The sequence below is a fragment of the Sceloporus occidentalis genome, unplaced genomic scaffold (genome assembly GCF_023333645.1).
Source record: "Sceloporus occidentalis isolate IW3139 unplaced genomic scaffold, rSceOcc1.0.p SCAF_50, whole genome shotgun sequence".
Lineage (NCBI taxonomy): Eukaryota > Metazoa > Chordata > Lepidosauria > Squamata > Phrynosomatidae > Sceloporus > Sceloporus occidentalis.
This window is the reverse complement of record NW_028317030.1, coordinates 5600270-5618885: the sequence shown is the minus strand read 5'-3', so window position 1 is coordinate 5618885 and position 18616 is coordinate 5600270. Positions and strand designations below refer to the sequence as shown.

The 18616-nt window shown below is 46.8% G+C and overlaps 3 protein-coding genes across 3 annotated transcripts; all 3 read right to left on the bottom strand.

Moving 5' to 3' along the window:
- Positions 1–4241: 4241 nt before the first annotated feature.
- On the bottom strand, positions 4242–8084 carry LOC149288742 (leucine-rich repeat-containing protein 23-like). The gene is made up of 7 exons (XM_089491440.1): positions 7980–8084; positions 6910–7053; positions 6400–6509; positions 5879–6135; positions 5418–5548; positions 5103–5239; positions 4242–4491 (listed from the first exon to the last, which is right to left on the bottom strand). Exons 1-7 carry the CDS (start codon positions 8082–8084, stop codon positions 4242–4244), a joined length of 1134 nt encoding a protein of 377 aa, XP_089347566.1.
- A 1378-nt stretch (positions 8085–9462) lies between these two features.
- On the bottom strand, positions 9463–10371 carry LOC149288741 (taste receptor type 2 member 40-like). Its single transcript, XM_089491439.1, has one exon. It carries the CDS (start codon positions 10369–10371, stop codon positions 9463–9465), a length of 909 nt encoding a protein of 302 aa, XP_089347565.1.
- A 3128-nt stretch (positions 10372–13499) lies between these two features.
- On the bottom strand, positions 13500–17318 carry LOC149288740 (triosephosphate isomerase). Its single transcript, XM_089491541.1, has 7 exons — positions 17204–17318; positions 14776–14899; positions 14606–14690; positions 14236–14368; positions 14027–14112; positions 13786–13873; positions 13500–13618 (listed from the first exon to the last, which is right to left on the bottom strand). The coding sequence occupies exons 1-7, from the start codon at positions 17316–17318 to the stop codon at positions 13500–13502; spliced, it is 750 nt and encodes a 249-aa protein (XP_089347667.1).
- Positions 17319–18616: the final 1298 nt, after the last annotated feature.

The window sequence follows — 18616 nt, the reverse complement described above, 5'->3', positions numbered from 1 at the left end:
TCCTCCCCCCCTCTCCGCTGTTCCCTCCCTCCCTTCTCATGTTAGTTCCTCCCCCCTCTCCGGGTTACCTCCCTCTCTTTCTCTGCGTCTGTCTGTCTGTCTGTCTGTAGTTGGTAAGCCCTCACCCCCCCCCCTCCCTCCCTCTCAGTCTCTTCCCGTTAGGTCTGAGAGCGCAAGGGGAGGAGAGACAGAGCGGTGGCGGGGGGTCGGACAGACAGACAGACGCAGGGTTCGCTATTCCTGAAAGTTATTTTTTTCTCTTTTTTCCCCCCAGCCCCTGGTTATCTGTCTCTTTTCTCCTCCTTCTGTGAGAGGCAGAGGTGAGGAGGGGGAGACAGGCATGAGGGAGGAGAGAAGACAGAGTGACAGAGGTGTCTCGCTCTCCTCTCTCTCTCCCCCCTCGCTCACTTTCTCCTCCCCTATCTCCCTTTCCTTTCCACATCTTCTCTTCTCCATTTTCCTCCGTCTCATTTTGTTTCTCTCCCCTCTCTCTCTTTTACTTTTTCTGCCTCATACTGCCTATCTTTCCCATTCCTCCCCTCACCATCTCTCAGACTCTCTCCCCTCCATCTCTCAGACTCTCTCCCTTCCATCTCTCAGACTCTCTCCCCTCCATCTCTCAGACTCTCTCCCCTCCATCTCTCAGACTCTCTCCCCTCCATCTCTCAGACTCTCTCCCTTCCATCTCTCAGACTCTCTCCCCTCCATCTCTCAGACTCTCTCCCCTCCATCTCTCAGACTCTCTCCCCTCCATCTCTGACTCTCTCCTCTCCCTCCTCTTTTCTCTCCCCCTTCTCTTCCTGTTCTCTCAGGCACAAAGGGGAAGGATGGCTCTGTCTGCAGGGCTGGAGTGTGTTTAAGTGTCTTTACACATCTATGTCAGTGTGTGTGTGTCGCTGTATTGGTGTGTATATATGTTAGTGTGTGCGTCTGTGTAAGTGTGTGTGAGTGTTGCTGTGTTGGTGTGTATATCTGTTACTGTGTATGCCTGCGTCAGTGTTTGTGTCAGTGTGTACATCTGCGTTAGTGTGTGTGTTGGTGTGTAGGTCTGTGTTAGTGTGTAGGTTTGCGTCTTTATTGGTGTGTACGCATGTGTGTATGTGATTGTATCTGTGTTGGTGTGTACACCCGCGTCCCCATGTGTGTGTATTTCTGTATTGATGTGTACGACTGTGTTCATATGTGTGTTTTTATGTCTTGTATTAGTGTGAACCAGTTGCTATATTGGACTGTGTGCTTACACGCCAGGGATAGCGTGTGATTGCCTGTTGTTACACGTGTGCTTATATGTATATGTTAGTGTGTGTTTGCGCTACTGTGTGTCTAGTTTTGTATCAGTTCATGAATGTAACTGTACCGGCGTTTGTGTTTATACATTTCTATCAGTTTGTGAATGTATTGTATCAGTTTGTCCGTTTGTATCAGTGTGTGTGATTGTATTTGTTTGTATGTGTACCCTGTGCTGAGTGTTAGTGTGTGCGTCAGTACGAGTTTTCTAGTGATCCAAACTCAGAGAGTATCGACAACTAGAAGAACGTAAACGCGATCGTAAACCTAAAGCCAGTTAGAAAAAATCTAATTCAATAAAAATGGAAATGGCCGCTGCAGAAAATCACTGCGCCGGGGCCGGCCAGCCTGCAGAGCGTAGAGACGCAGCCGAGCGGCCCCAACCCAACCGCTAAAGGCCGCGCTTCCCTTAGAGCATCCCCATAAGGGATGGCCCACCGACCCGCTCCCACAATACACCCTACTGTTCAAAAGTTTGGGGTCACTTAGAAATGTCTTTGTTTTTTAAAGAAAACCCAGTTTTGTCCATTACAATAACACGAAATGCATCAGATGAGTCCCTTTATCACTCCCATCACTCCTGTGTCCCAGTGGCCCTTTATCACTCCCATCACTCCTGTTTTCCAACGGCCCTTTATCACTCCCATCACTCCTGTGTTCCAATGGCCCTTTATCACTCCCATCACTCCTGGGTTCCAATGGCCCTTTATCACTCCCATCACTCCTGGGTTCCAATGGCCCTTTATCACTCCCATCACTCCTGGGTTCCAATGGCACGTTGTGTCCGCTGATCCAAGTTTAAGTTTAACATTTTTAGTGAATAGACCCCCGCTCCATTTGCCAAACACAGATCAAATAACACAGGGACAGGGAAAGGGGCAATTGCATACGTGGATGGAGAGTCTGCATAATGTAAGGGGGCAACATGAAAATTTAAGGGGGGCACAGCTTTATCCATTAAAGTGCATATGATGGGCAGAGTGAGTCAGCAGCCCCCGGTCTATGTACTTCTCAGGGTCCCACTTTGGGTCACTCATGTGTCCAATAACCACTGAGGTTGAGATGATTGAATCGGGAGAGAAGGGGCACTTAGATGGGGGGGGCTAGGAAAATGTCCCCTTGTAGGGACTTGATCGGAACCCTTTGGCAATAATGGTAGCCGTGACAGTGAAGAACATTTGGTTTGCTTCACTGATCAGTGGGGAAATAATTAGGCAGCTGCCCCTTTAATGCAGACGGCCAGAAACGAGCTGCCTGTTAACGAAGGCTTAATTACAAAAGAAATATAGATTTTTCATAGAATTTGATCGCAGCGGATTGAATACTAATCCAGCAAAAATGATCAGGAACGGTTTCCTAAAGCAACAGAGAAATCGGGGTGTCAGGCATCAGGTAGGCGTAGAGAACACGGTACACGGAGCAGAAACACGCATGTATCTCTACACTGTTCTGTTTATCCGCAGCCCTTGACGGATTCCATTAAAAGGCAGCCGGGGGCATCATTCTTCCGACTGAATAACAGGGTCTACGCCTGATTTGGACCCGGAGTGCGTGCAGTACATGCGTGTGTGCAGCAGGGGGCAGTCTTGCATCATTAAAAGATCTTTCATTGTCAGAAATGTTATTTTATTTTTGCCTGCGATGGGGAACGGTTAATCTCGCCACGCCTTGTACAAGCCAAACGGAGCCATTCCTAGCCCGCTGCCCCTCTGCCCTTGCAACAAAGTACTCCCCTGTTATTATTTATTGTTTTATATAGCGCCATCAAATTCCGTAGCGCTGTACGATGGGTATACTCTATCTATACGTTCTTACCTCCCTAAACGCGCGGCTTTTGCCCTCCCCACTCGATATTCAAGAGAAACCTCGAAAGCCACTTCTTTCTCTATACCCTGTCCCCTCTAGATTGTAAGGCGGCATTAAAAAGGGTTGGGGGTCTTATCAGACGAGAGACCGATCCTGCCACTCACATCTCTCTCTCTTTGTGGTTCTGTGGACAGTCATGGTGTAGTTGCCGGCAGTGGCCTAATAGCTGAGATGGCCAAACTAATGCAAATACTTTAAAGCTTGTCTGGGGCACAGAGATGGCATCTTCACATACGAAAAGGTCTCTACGTATAAAGTGCTGCCCCTGCTGTATGTGAGTTGTACGCCAGCAATTGATGTGCTTTGTGAGTTTTTACACTCCACATGCTGCAGGGGGCAGCACACGCACGGGCAACAACGTGTGACATGTATGCGGGTCCTGGAAAAATGGCCGACCGCGGTCATGCTGTATTAAACATTTTCTGTCTGTACCTTTAATTGGTATCCCGGGGCGATAGGAAATAGCTGAGGATCCACATAATGCGCATTTATAATTCATACAAATCATCAATTCATTTGGAGGACAGAAACAGTTTCAACAATTGGGACTCCACGTGTGTTAAAGAAGTTACTGTATATATATCTCCAAACATGTATGTGCTTCCATAGACACATATAGATATATACCGTATATATATATATATTTATATATATATATATATATATATATGAGACCCAGCTTAGCAGCTCACAATGAAAACAGCCAGACTCCAAGGGTGCAAAAAGCAGATACATCTCTTTAATTAACATTAACCCCTTCTGTAATTGTCCTGGACGCTGTATTAACCCCTGCAGCTCATGGAAATGGTTGTCTTAGTTCATCTCAAGAACAGGAAAGGATTAACCCCACTTATGCCAGAGCCCATCAGAATAGCACTCTGTGTAGGGGGTCATGTGGTAATGCGTCTTTTGGAGGATTGTCCCTATGCTAGAGTCCAGCTTCATTCATTTGATGATTCAGCCATCTATAAGAGAAATCATAGTGTTAATACACTTCTACTGAATGATATATCAAAATAATCAGCCCCTCTTTCCTCGCGTATGCTCGGTGTCCTTTATGCCCCTTATTTAAACACCAAGCAGCTTTCCTATGCCGAGGTACAACGCTCCCCACTAACCCCTTCCTCCAGCCTCATCCTCTGCGTCTCCGCAGCCTCCGTTCTTTCCTCGTCCTCAAAGAAATCTTTATCGACCCGCTGCAGATGAGGCAGAGCGATGAGGGTCTCCATGCGATAGCCCTCTTCTTCCTCGCAGGGGTTCTCCCGCAAGACGAGCGCTCGGAGCATCGGCAAACACTTGAGTTTGTGTGTCTCCTGTAGACTCGCCACCAGATTGCCCCTGAATGAGGACAGAAGTTTAATGTTTGGAAGAGGACACAATATCCATCCCAAAATAACACCGGCATACATTTAACCCCACATACCCTGTCTCTGGCTGTTCTTGGGTATTTTAAAAATGTGCTCATTTTTCAACTGGAGCAGAAATTGGTATAATTATTCAAGATGAAAAAGGAAAATACTTGACCTAGAAACTGCAGCCCTGTTTCTGCAGCTTGAAGCTGCCAATCAGTGAAGGGATAACGATGCTATTAAAATCACAGACCCCCACCTATAGTGTTCCCTGAGCCAGTGCTGGAGCTAACCAGAGGTAAGTATATAATGTTCATGGAGATGAGTTCAGCCAAACACATCTCCTGCCCAGTAGTTAGTTGGGGGGGGTGAATAAAGGGCCAAATGCATTTTGGGGGATACAGCAGAATTTACCCGTGCTTTTGCAAAAGGAACACCATGAACATTTAAAGGGACCATGCAGATGAAGCGTCCCTTTAAACATGTATAGTCACATGGCCAAGAACCATAATCTTTACAGCAGGAAAAACCAGCAGACTAAACGGGCCGAATGGGTCTGATCTGCCGTCAAATTCTATGTTTCTATGAATGTACACGTACCTGAGATTAAGGTATTGTAAGGCCTTCATTTTCTCAGAAAATCCATCCAGAGTCTCCAGCTGGTTGTCTCTCAGGTGGAGGCTGGTTAGATTTACAAGAGATTCTAGCCCCTCTAACGTCTTTATATTATTCTGAGCCTGGAAGACAAGACACATTGTCATGATCTGAGTGAAAACCTACGCCTGGCCTTCATTCATACACCTACACAATCCCAGCCTTCAATGTTTAATCACACACAGTCCCAGTGCAAAAATACACTCACCCTTCATTCACACACATACAGCTTCCATTCACTTGCACGGGTCAAGTGCTCACCAGATAAAGTTCTTTTAGGTTGGGGAGGTTCAGCCCAGCCGTGCTTGCGATCTGATTCCTGCGTAGCTCCAAGGTGTGCAGGCTACAGAGTTTGCTGCAATCCAGGTCCTCCAGACTAGACAGTTTATTACCTGGACAACATCAAAGCAGAGGGGAGACAGCACTAAACAAATAGGAAGAAATATCATCAGCAGGACAGTAAGTGAACACAGTGAGTGAATGAATGAAGATGAGCGATGAGAGGGATCAATCGGAAGAATATTATTATTGGGATGATAGGAGGAAAATATAGAGGTATTAGTATTACAGACTGTAGGGAAGGCCAATGAGGCTGATTTACTAAACTGTGAGTTAAAAGTTAATGATGAATTATGAATCCAAAACTCAAAACAAATGAGATGTTGGCTACAGGAATGTAAGTGTGACTGCTACCCCCAGACTCAGCTTAAATCCACACTGACCTATCAGATTGAGTGATTCAAGACGAGGGAGAGCCAGTCCCTGAAGGGTCTGAATGCGGTTCTGCGCCAGGCTGACTATTTGTAGATAAGGAAGCTCTCCCAACCCTTTCATGCTGAGCAGCCGGTTCTGATCCACTCGCAAGCTCAGCAGATGAGTTAAAGCCCCAAGGGGAGAGAGGTCATGCAAGGCGTTCTGGGAAAGGTCCACATAGCGCAAGTGTATAAAGGACTGCAAAACTGAGATATCTGTAAGTTCCCTGCAAAAAAAAAAAAGAGACTAAAACATACGTATATAAACAGTGTATGTATAATATATATATATATAATGCAATATATGCTGCAGTTGATGTAATGAGTGAAGGTTATTGGGTAACATGTAGCAGTTGTGGTTAGTGTGTTGTTTTGTGGCTGTGATTAGTGGGTGATGGGTTACTGTGGGTAACATGCAGTGGGTACTGCAAGTGATCAGACTGAAACAGGAATCGCTGATCTCTCCCTGATTTATTAACACAGATACATACTTGTCTTTCAGTTCCAGTCTGACAAACACGTGAGCCAGTCCATTCCCTGTCTTACAGAGCAGCGACAGCCCTTCCTTCAGCATCTCCTCGGTGAGGGGAACATGGGGAGGCTGCCAGCAGGACCAAAGGGAAAAATCAGGTTACAAAGCTACGACAATCCAAAAAACCCCTACTAATCATAGAACTATAAGAGTGCACCCCAAAAACTACCCCAAAACTCATAGCCATCAGACAGAACTGTGTTGAGTGCCCCCATCTGGAACATTAAACATTTGATCTGAAAACACTAAATTTCCATATAGCGTCACCCGGTTCTCATATGATCCTTCCCTATAATGCCCCCATATTGTTTGTGACCCCCAATAACTATATCGATTTCTCTACATCTCGTACCATTCATCAATTAACCCCACCAAGGGTAGGCAGCTACAGACTTGTAGATGCCCCATAAGCACCAGTGACTTCCACAATCTTTCACAGGACACGTTCCTTGTTAATCGCTTTTCTTACCTCCTCTTCTTTTTCTGGCTCCTCGGCCTCCTCCCCCTCATCTTCCTCCTCATTACCCCGAGCTATGTCTGGGGTGGTCTCCTCCAGCTGCTGCTCAGACTCCTGCTCCTCATCCTGAACTTCATCCTCAACGTCCGACATCCCCTAGAGTGGAAAAAGAACGATATGGCTGGCAAATAGGCTCTTGGTGAGGGGTAGAGAAGGAGAGTACAAGCTCATGGGACAAAAACCCACGGCACATAAGGATTGCAGGAAAAAGAATTAGAGAGTAGTTGGTGGAGAGAGTGCAGATGTTACAGGTAAATTGTTCAGAGTGCACGAACGAGTTATTGGGCAAATAAAGGAAAAAGTGCATGAATTATGGGGCAGATGATCAAAACAGTAACTGTATTGCATGTTATATAGTGGAAGTATTACAGGGCAAATAGAAGGTATAGAGCAGGTATACATGGTAGATGGTGGAGAGAGTGCTTATGGGGCAGATTACATAAGGAATGCATGAATTAGATAGCAGGCGAAGGAGAGTTATGGGGCAGATGATGGAAAGAGTACCTGTGTTAGAATGGGGCATGAATTACAGAGCAGATGGAGGAGAGACTACAAAGGTCACAGGGTAGATGAAGGAAAGAAAGAGTGCAGATGTTACTGGACAGATGGAGAGACAGCAGAAGTTATGGTGGAGAGGATCAAAAAGTAAAAGTATTAAAGGACAAATAGAAGGCAGAGCACAAAAAAGTATTTGGGCACAAGGATGGAGGGGTGCCAGGGGTGGATAGAGTAATAGGGGTACGAGGCACATACTGAGACAGGTGACGTGAAGAAAGTGCTAGGATTATGGGGTAAGTGAAGAAGAGTGCAGGGGCCACAGCCTGGAGGGTGACAGCAGATGAATGGAGGAGCGCATGCGTTGGAGTATTTACAGGATTCTATTATATAATATTATTGTGGCATTTAAATGGTTATTTTAAGAAGTAGTTTAAAAGATGTGGTCAGACTTACCTTGTTCTGCTAGTCAGTCAGTTTCTATGGTAACTCCTTTTACCGGAGGTTATGAAAAGCGTCCTTGTTACCACGGAGACAAACCGGAAGTTTTCCTGGAATGCGGTCGCATGGCGCTCGGGAGGCGGAAAGGGGCTTGCTTCTAAGGTGACGCCGCCATAGCGATAGGACGCCATATTATTGGTGGTGGGGGGGGGGGGGGGAAATAAACAAACACAGGCCTGGTCGCCTAAGCCGTGCATGTTTATCGTTCCCAGCACGTGACCAATCACTTAGTTTATTCCTGAGGTTACCAATAAATAGTTAATAAAAGGGTTAATGTCTAATATTGTTTATGTATTATATATAGTATATTTCTCACACATAGAGTCATAACCTGTGAAACCATCTGTTCAGCTGTTAGAGGAACATTATTTTGTCTCTCATTGATTGAAATGCCCAAGGAGGGGCACTTTTTTAGGGGGTGTGGTTAAAGGTGTGGCTGGGGTGGGGCATTACAAGATTTTGAATGTCTCTCTTATTGCTGTTTATTTAAGGCTTTTATAACAATAGCTTATAAAGACTCAAATGCTCAATCTTTATCTATTTGTTTTATGGTTGCCTTTGATCCGCATCACATAAAAAGCCTGTTTCTTCCCTAATAAAACATGCATTTTGTTTACCTCCTTTAACCTCTTCTCAACCGGTTTCTGGTGGGATCGAAGACTTCTGCAGGCTGTATCATTAATTCGCTACAGCAGCGAAGCTCTATCAGACCCTGGAAGAGGGACAGCCGCTGACGATGGCGGCCAAGGTTTAACCCTTGCATCCTGGATATAATAAAAGTAGACTAGAAATGATGAAAACTTCATAAAATGCCCCATTTCATCAATTTAAAGTTTAGTTTACTTCATTTCCAGTGAAATACAGAAGAAAAAAATATTACTATTAGTAAATCCAAACAAGCAAACAAGTCGAGTGGGTATATGACTCAATATATATAAGCAAAAGTGAGTTAATGCCCCTAAATATCCCACCATGTCAGCACCCTGCAATGTGCATGATGTATTATAGTAACTTGACTAAACATTAATAGTGAACATTAATAACATATTGTAAAGCAAACCTAAATGGGGAAAATGTTAACATATAATTTTTACCTGATACAGTCCCTTTAATAACGAGTGAGATGGGTTGTATAGGCTGAGTATAGAAACGTAATCATGTCGTACTGGGGGAGTGGGTCCCAGTGGACCTTTCTCTACATTTAAGGCTAGACCTGGAGTCTCCTGGTGAAGCCCGGCATTCCCTGAGTCTCTGGGTCACTTTCCTCCTTCTCTGGGGTTGGCCCCACCCACTTCCCCTCCTACCTACATTTAATTTAAGACTAACCCAACCTTCACATGAAGCCACTCCCACAAAAGAGAGAGAGGTTCGAGTAGCCTGTCCTTGGAAATTCTCACGTATGTTTTAGGGCCATAGAGGCCACCATCATGGAGTCAGAGAACATACAATGGTGAAAATTGTTATATGTGGCAGAGCGAGGCAGGAAAACAGAGAATGCAAATCAAATCATTAACCCTTTATTTTTAGAAGTTTCCTCACGGTTTCTGCGGCCTCCTTGTGCAGTTTACGGTTCCCTCTGATTAACACGATACCGTGCGCCAGGGAATAGAACGTTATCGCCAAGTAACAGGCGAAGAGGTTCGGGTGCCCGGGAGGATATAAATCAATGAGGATGATGATGGAGAGGATGAAGTTTAATGCGAACAGCAGGAGCAGTGAGAGAACCGTGTAGCTGGCCTTCACGTGAGCTTCCACGCGGCTCTCGTGTCCAGTTTCCATGGTGACGCGCATTCTTTCCATATGGATCGTGAGGGACCTCAATATAAAAGCTGCTGAGAGTATTACATAAAATAGTGGCATCGAGTACCCAAACAACAAAAGGACGCTGCGGTATATGGAAATAAAGCAGTAGCCACATGTGGTATGGTTGGACCAATGGCTGTAGTTGATTTGTGGGATTATCGAGACTTCCTTCCCGATCCACGCCAGTGGAAATCCCATAGCCAGACACAATAGGACAGACAATAGAATGACATACTTATAGGACTTTCGGATGTTACGTTGTATCAGCCGTAGAAGACCGTTCTGGAATGACACTATCCGAACACAGTAGAAAACACATAGCCAGGAGGACACTAACAAGCTGTACGAGCAGGACATCATCTTCAGGGCGTAGACCATGCGGCAAAGAGGACCACTTTCCAGGAGAAGGTCACAAACCCAGTCGGCCCCAAACCAGGTCTGAAGGAAGATGTTCGAGAAAGCCAAGCAGCAGATAAAGTAATCGGAGGAGGTGACATGGCCGGAGAGCATCCACTCCATGAAGCTTACTTTCAAGATGAAGCCGTTTGCGGCCAAACCCATCAGGTAAATCAGTATTTGGGCTGCCGTGAGAGCCCATGTAGTAGCCGAAGACATGGCGATGGCTAATGGGATGATACTGTAGGAAGGAGAGCAGGAAGGATGCAAATTGCCGGAATATTGGGTTACCTTCCTTAAACAAGACAAGCCTGGCCTCGGAAGGAGGAGGGAAAAGCAGATAGTCTATGATTGGGAAAAAAACCTAATCTACTTAATATTTCCAGGGACCATAAAAATGGTGAACGATTCTCATTCCTTTGGCTGAGACCAAGTGAGTACGTAGGAGAGAGTAAAAAGCTTGGTCCTAGGGCCTTCAAAGGCCACCCTTTGAAGACTTCAGTAGGTCCTCTCTTTGGGTGGCTCTAGAAGATCTGGTCCTCCTTAGGCTTCAACCAAAGGAAATGAAGGGCAGAAGGTGCTGGTTTCCACTGTGGCCCTACCACTTTTCAAGCACCGATTTTCCACTTAACTGAGAACACTATTATGGAAGGATATCTTAGAACTTAACACATTTCAACATGTGGTGACCATCTGGGGCTCAAGTTTAAGGTCAAAATACCATAAAAATTATATATAAGGAAAAAAAACAATTGTTTTCCTGTAATGTTTTTACAATACAACACAAATACACATTAATTTTTGGAACTGCCTTACACCTAACCCAGGGTAGTGCCACCAACCACCCTCACCGTGCAGCCATCCTTACTACTGGCTGTCACGATATAAAGTCATATCCTGGCACTCCAATTTTTAAAGATGTGCGCTACCAGGTGGAAGAAACCTATGGAGGACTAAACCAACTTGGCACGGTCCTCCATACTGTTCATGGGTCAATGTTGGGTTAATCTCCCATTTAACTGGCCCATTTAGTAGCTGCAGGGAGACTGATACCCCCTGGACCTACAGCCTACGACAGAATACACCACTTCCTTTGTAAATGCCTCCGCAACACGTTCTTTAGTACGTATCCATCCACGATATCTGCCTAGCAGGCCACAAATCAGATGAAAATCCTCCCATGTTGGTCCACAATAGGGTCCCAAAGGGCTGTTGGCCAGGAGTGGACCCCCCCAAGACCACCACCCACTGGGCTGTAGGACTACTGCTGCAGCAGAGGGGCATGGGGTTTAGGATATGTACGGAGCTGTATTGTTTCTTCCTATTAACATTTATTCCGTGCAGTTACTTTGTTGCCGTGTTTTCAGTGTCCCCTCCTTTATTCAGCAGTATGGATGTCGGTATTTACACGCGTGTTCCCTGGTGTCAAACCATATTACCGTATATATTTTTCTTCTCTTGGCCAATAGCAACTTCCAGCTTTGGTGACATTTAAAATAAAATGAAAGAATGGTTTAAGTAACCTGAGCTCAGCTGCACTAGTTATTTTTATGCCTTCTTGGTTTTCCCATCATCTCCATCTTGCAAATCTGCCAGAGCCAATCAGATTCCACCAAGGGGGAGATGCGACCTATAGGGGTTAATACAAATTCTGCCTCCTCTGATTTGGAAGCAGATCAGGTGACCATTTACACAGAGACACTAAGGCAGTTTTTTTAGATTTCTTCAATATAGGTCATAACCCAAGCCCAGACTGACCATCTGGCATACCAAGCAAATGCCCAGGGGCCACTTGCCATCACCACCCAATGTGCCGCTCCAGCAACAGACATTGGGGTGCTGCGGCATGCAGCCGACTCATTCTGGGCAGCGTATTTTCAGCCGCCGGTCCAATTTATGCCGTCCGGCCCCAGTGACCTTAAAGCATCAGGGCCAGTCCAGCTCTGGAATGCTAACAAGACACATATATGACCTACGGTGTAGAAAGTGGTAGCAGGAGACTAGATGTTTTCTCCTTTTCATACTCAAACATTTTGAGCTCTAGAACAGAAAGACAGAGGGAATAAGACCCACAGAGGAAGTGACCAAAAACAGGAGAAGGCATATACTACTGACAGTATTCTTCTTAAAGCCCGGAGGTTGCACATCATAATAATTCAGGTTTCCCCCTCTACAAATCCCCAATTTTCCAACTTTTTATTTTACCACTTTGGAATTCAGTTTTGACAGCAAATAAGATTTCTCCTTGGTTTAACATAAAATCTTAACATTTATAGCCTTGTATGGTCTGCTTTTTACCCTTGACCACTATCGCCCTCACTGTACAGAATCCCTTTGTGGTGTATGAAAGCCTCTCTCTTCCCGTCCCAGAGGATGACCTCTTGTTCTTTGTACTTCTGTTAATGAACAGGTCACTGAAGGGCTCTTTATGTCGGCCCCAGACATATTTACACAAGGTGATGCCTCACCCGTGACTTGTGAAGAGGCAAAATGATATCCTCCTGCCGTAAATCAACATCCAATTTTATGCATTAGTATCTTATTGGCTTTTGCAGCTGCTGACTGGCATTGTACACTACAATTATTCCTAAATCCTTTTCTTTAGTAGCTTCCCCGCCTCCCCGAGAGATACCATTGAACGTATGTTGCATTGTTACATTTTTTGAGGATCAGTTGAACTTCAGCAATTAGTAATTATACCAAGATCCTTCACCATTCAGGACTCCAACACACAAACAAGGATGCAGATGCATGAACCTCCTTAGAACAAATTGTGAAGACAACACATGCATTGTTTCCATTATTTTATTTGACTTTCTACAATCACCTTGCTTGGCTGGAAGAGCCCCCCCAACAAGAGATTGAGTTTAACAGCCAACCGTTATACACTAAACACAACGAGGAGGTCTATTCTAGGTCCGAGTCGGGTTACACTGGTCCAACAGAGGACAAGAGTGATTTCAGGATGACCTGCTAATGAAGTGCCATAAAACTAATTTGTGTTCAAACAGATTAACCTGAAACCTGGTCTTTGTGCTCGGACCATCGTCGCCCACCCTGGTCTTAAACCGTCTGGTAGTTGCATCTCCAGGATAAAAGAGTGGAAACCAACAGTTCCGCAGTGCATTTATTACTGGTGAAATGGGAATCTTCCAGTTCCCTGTGAAGGGTCTTCATCTTATTTTTTGAGCCATTATTCAGATATGCCATCATGAACAAGGCTTGGTATGGATCATGGAGAATATCTGTAGACCCCCACAATTTTTTTTTTTTTAGCCATTTAGGACTCCTGGAGATGCCACCACTTATTGGGAAGAAAAGGGCAGGTTTTAGGCATAAAAAGGTGGTTAATGTTTGGCGTTGATGATGTCAATGAACTCCGCTTTCAGTGAAGCTCCTCCCACCAGGAAGCCATCAATGTCTGGCTGAGATGCCAGCTCTTTGCATGTGCCTCCTGTGACGGACCCTGTAAAGAGAACAAGATTAGGTTGGCAAGACAGGTCTCGGCTTCGTGGCCCCAGAAGAGAACTGCCCACAGGCTCCTACATGTATGAGGCCACTTCCTAGGTGAGTCGCCGAGAACCTATGAGCACGGCTCACGTGGCCTAATGTAGGTTGAAGTTCCACACTTACCTCCATAGATAATGCGAGTGGATTGGGCAACTTCCTCAGAGACATGAGTCTTCAGCCAATCGCGGAGCTTGATGTGCACCTCTTGAGCCTGGGGTGAGGAAAGAAATGGCAGTTATAATCTTGGATTAAAGAGTTCAAGCATCTGCAACCCCAGTTTCTCCAGCCCTTCTCCGCTTAAAACAAATTTAATGAAAACCGGGAATTCAAAAATCATAGCCAGCAATACTCGCCGGTTACTCACCTGTTGAGGGGTGGCCGTTTTGCCAGTTCCAATAGCCCAGACGGGCTCGTAAGCCAGGACGACCTTGCTCCAGTCCTTGACGTTATCTGTGGCGGGGAATATGATATTACACCGATAAGTAACTGGTCCAGCATTATCTGGGGGCCACAGGGACTGAAAGGGTATATCCTGCGCAGGCTGCAGCCTCAGAGACTGAGGATTGCTCTCACCTGCAATGGCTTTGGTCTGTTCAAACACAACCTTCTCGGTGATGCCAGCTTCGCGTTGATCCAGCTTCTCCCCAATGCAGGCGATGACGCCGAGACCCTCGGACAGGGCATGGGCCACTTTCTGGCCAGTCAGCTGCGGGGCAGAAAAGGTATAGCGGGACAGTTACCTTACAACCGCGGCCAACGCAGTCACTAAACTTGCCAGAGAGAGGAACATTATGAAGGTCCAACCTCCATGGTGAATTCTTGAGTCATTTCTTTAGCTCAACATTGATCTACAAGTAAACTTTCCACTTATCTACAAACTCCTGGTTTAGTGTATATATGAGGTTACCGCATTACTGAGCGAGCGCCAAGCACCCCATCTTACCTCGTCCGACTCCCCGAACACGTGTCGCCTCTCCGAGTGCCCAAGGATCACCCACGTTGCACCAACATCCTTTATCATTGCTGGGCTGCAGAGAGGAAAGGGTCAATAAGACCGATCGCAGAGCTTTTACACAGATGCCGTGTGACATCATACACCGTTACATCACAGACCTGATCTCCCCGGTGAAAGCGCCCTTTGCCACCTTGTAACAGTTCTGCGCCGAAACGGCAAACTTGGCGTCCAGCTTCTGCCGGGCGAAGTCCAGGTAAATGGAGGGGGCGCCACACACGACATCTGGGGCAGAAAGAGAGTCAGCAACACGGAAATTTCTTACAGCCAAACATAACACCCGGGTATTTATATATAATAATGCAATAATTATATTGAAAGGAACAATACATTTTTCTTTATTCAAAACCTAGAATAGTAGCATAGCAGTGCTATTTTCCTTAAATTGGGCCACATTTCCAGTTCATTATAGACAGTCCAGTAAGGAAAGAGTGTGAGTGACAGTGAGACCACTGAATATTTGGGAGTGCACATGCGCAAGGGTAAATAGCTATAGACTATGTGGCAGAATAGGCTGGTGGGGTTCCTGAATGATCCCCTATTTAATGGAATGACATTTCTTGTGTTGGAGACACACACAGGGTTAATATCTGTGAGTAGAGCCCATAAAGGATACAGGAGGGGGGACAGTGGCCCAGAGCGAGGGTTCACGATGGCTTTCGGGACACGTACAGTTACAGTAGCCAAGGACACGATCCCCCCCCCCCCCACGTCGGGCTATTTCTGGAGACACTTCCCATTTATTTTGGGCGCATTGGAAAGGTTAAGGAGTCGCGCCCTTCATACTTTCAGGCGCGGGGTCAGTTTAAAGGTCACGGACAGATTTAGGACGCCCCATACTCAGCTGTCACTGCCTGGCAGGGTTAAAGGTCACCTGAAACCCAGTAGCAGCTCTGCCCGTCCCACTATGAACCAGTACAGTAACTGATCTGATGTGACCCCAGTGCTGGGGGACGTGGAGGGCCGCGTGTTAACGGTGGCGAGACTCAGAAGCCAGCGCAGGGAGAGCGTGCTGCAGCCTGTGGGTGCGACGTACTGTCTCTTTAAGGCTGTGAAGCTGCAGAGTCCGTACGTGCCTGGAAGCACAGAGGCAGGCGGTACGGATAAGACTCAGCGCGCCACCATGAGACAGCCAACGAGACAGCAAAGAGACAGCCGTATCCAGTGCTCACAGCGGGGTCCCGGACCCTCTGCCGCTGGGTTTGCGGGGTATTAAATCCTCAGTTTTAGCGTCTGAAATGCAGTTATTGCCCGGCAGCCCCGAGATGCCGGATCCCCCGGGACGCGATGCATCCCCAGCGATTAACGACGCATGGTGGGTTTGGTGGTATAGAGTCTGAAGCACGACACAGTTACTAAGACAAGGTCGCACTATTTCGGAAGGACAAACAGGTCATTAATACACGAGAGGCACGCGATGACACATTTACTGTAAAACAGAGCATCACACCAGGGCTCGGCTGCGGCCACTAAACACAGTAACTGACCCGCCGCGGGGCGGAAACACCGAACCCGCCGGCAGATCGGCCCCATCCGGCCCCCGTCTAGTCACCCCTTTCTCCTGCTGTAAAGACTCAAAACTTAATCAGCCGTTGGTCTCGTCTTAGATTCAGGAGCCGTATGTCTATCCCATGCATGTTTAAAACCCCAGGACACGGATACACATCATACAAGACGTACACACGTAACGCTAACATGAGATCATGCAGAACACGGCCTGAAATAAGGGCTGACAGGAGAGAGTATTGTTAGTTGTTACTAACAATGAGTAACGATCGCCGCGAGTGGGATAAGCGGTAACTTTAGTCCAAAGTCCCTGCTGATTGGATAATTGAATCGCCGATCGGTTGCTGTAATAAATACGGATACAATGTATACGTCTGCATTTTGTTCATTAAGGTTTATTAGACAGTTACATGCGCAGAACGTGCTTGCAGTCAGTAAAGGAAGTGATTACCCAACACGTATCACACGGTTTACTCACTGTCTGGGGCAACAGTGTTTTAACCCCTCCATCACTGGAGCGCTAAACTACATGTGATCTCACCACGCAGTCCTATAGGATGATGATCAGCAGTAAAGCAGCCCCACATATCCCGCAGGGCCGAGTGGGGGGTATTTGGACAGGTGCAGCCCCTACCCTTGTACCTGGGATGTAGCAGGGGTTTGCCCCTTTATGATGCCATATTGGATCTTATTTAATGATATCTGACTGTCCCCATCAGCACTTTCCTCACAGCTGAAATCCCTGCTTGAACACAGGTGACCTAATGCCAAATACCTTCACACCTCACAAGCCATGTGATCATTAAAGCAATCTGGCTTCCACTATTAGCGAGTCAGTGGACTATGAAAGGGTTAATAGTTAAAGGGCTTAATGAGAAAGACCCCAGCGATGCGCATCAGCAGACAGAGTCGGCAGCACGTACATATTCTATATAAGGTGTATGTGTGTTCTATGTATAGATAGGACTATAGGTAACGCTGCAATGACCGCGGATCACCCGCAGGGGGTGCTGTGGCCCCTACCTGTGTCCGCGTTAATCTTGCCGTTATTCAGGGTGTTGATCAGCTCCCCCAGGCTTTTCTTGTCTCCATTCATCTTCCAGTTCCCCCCCACGAAGAATTTCCTGCTGGGAGACATGATCGCGAGTGGCTGTGGGCTCGAAAGTGTGGGAGCAGCGCGTCTGTGCGGATCCTTTCAATAACTGACGGGTCACACCCACCGCTAAGTACCGCCCGGCAGTGACAGCGACCACGCCCCTACTCTCCGCTGGCGCCATCTTTAGTGTGGGCAGAGCTATCCGTGCATAAAGAGACGGCAGGAAACTGGATCGTTATTATCAGGCCGTCTGTAGAAATTAATAAGCAGGAAAGAGGGGGGTTAACCCACCCTGGGGAAATGAAATGGCCAATTGTGGGATTTCTGTTACCCAGAGAGCTCCGCCCCCTTTATGGCGAATTTCAAATAGACTAAAAGAGCCCAATGGATGCGGGTGTTACGCGTACTGGCAGCTGTCCAGGGGGTCACCTCCTAACCGTCCAGGCCCGGGGGTAACAGGAGTGTCAATCCTGCAGTAAGACTGGGGAGGAATGCCCTAACCTGGGGAACCTCAGGGGTCTTGCCCCAATCTCAGGGTGATGGGGCAGATTCTCGGGGTCACACAGTCTGGAGCCAACTCCTTCCTATTCTACAACTAATGTGATCATATATAAGATCCCCAATTCGTGCTTTTGCTCCCGGTATGTTATGGTTGTGATCCCTGCTTGAATGCAGGTGACTCAAGTGTATCTGTGAATAATAAGTCAATGTTTCCTTGAGAACCAGTATTAGAGCCATTTGGGGAGTCACTACCTAGAATGTCCATGATGGGCCATTAAGGGGTTAATATTTGAGTCTCTGCCTCACCTTAGTTAGCGGATCTTTCGTGGTATTCGTTATCTACAAACATCACAATTTCTAAGAAACGTTTTATATGTAATTAGAATTAACAGGATTGTTTTTCTGTTACTGATTGGCTCCAGGAGGAGGGGAGCCATCGGTTTGTAGCTGCAGCTTCTCCCTAAGTACATTTGCATCCTTCTTTGGCGAGGCCGTCCGAAAGCGCCTACAATGGGTTCATCAGCAGAAGAGCCGGACTGCGGAGCGATGTAAGGCGGCGGCCGGTCTGATGAATCCCGTTTTCTGTTACATCACGTGGAGGGCGTACCTGGAGGACATGCGGCACTGGGACGCGTCCATGGGGGCCGCACCTCACAGTTTACAAGACCTGGTGCTAACGTCTCGGTGCCGGATCCCACAGCGCAGCTTCAGGGGTCCAGCGAAGTCCGAGCCTCGACGGGTCAGAAGGGGGCCGACGCGATATTACGCCTGAGGTCATAATGTTACGGCTGATCGCTGTATAATAAACGAGTCCCACCTCGCTGCTTGGGACCCGGCCC

Bases quoted from the DNA above. Each gene is read 5' to 3' on its own strand.
- LOC149288741 (XM_089491439.1), bottom strand. From the start codon at position 10,371: ATGTCTTCGGCTACTACATGGGCTCTCACGGCAGCCCAAATACTGATT.
- LOC149288742 (XM_089491440.1), bottom strand. From the start codon at position 8,084: ATGGCGTCCTATCGCTATGGCGGCGTCACCTTAGAAGCAAGCCCCTTT. The intron at 7,054-7,979 runs GTAACAAGGACG...TTTCCACTCTAG, and splicing joins ACTTCCGGTTTGTCTCCGTG to GGGATGTCGGACGTTGAGGA. The intron at 6,136-6,399 runs GTATGTATCTGT...TTTTTTTTGCAG, and splicing joins AGACTGGAACTGAAAGACAA to GGAACTTACAGATATCTCAG.
- LOC149288740 (XM_089491541.1), bottom strand. From the start codon at position 17,318: ATGTCTCCCAGCAGGAAATTCTTCGTGGGGGGGAACTGGAAGATGAAT. The intron at 14,900-17,203 runs GTAGGGGCCACA...TTTCTGCCCCAG, and splicing joins CAAGATTAACGCGGACACAG to ATGTCGTGTGTGGCGCCCCC. The intron at 14,113-14,235 runs GTGAGAGCAATC...TCCCCGCCACAG, and splicing joins ACAGACCAAAGCCATTGCAG to ATAACGTCAAGGACTGGAGC.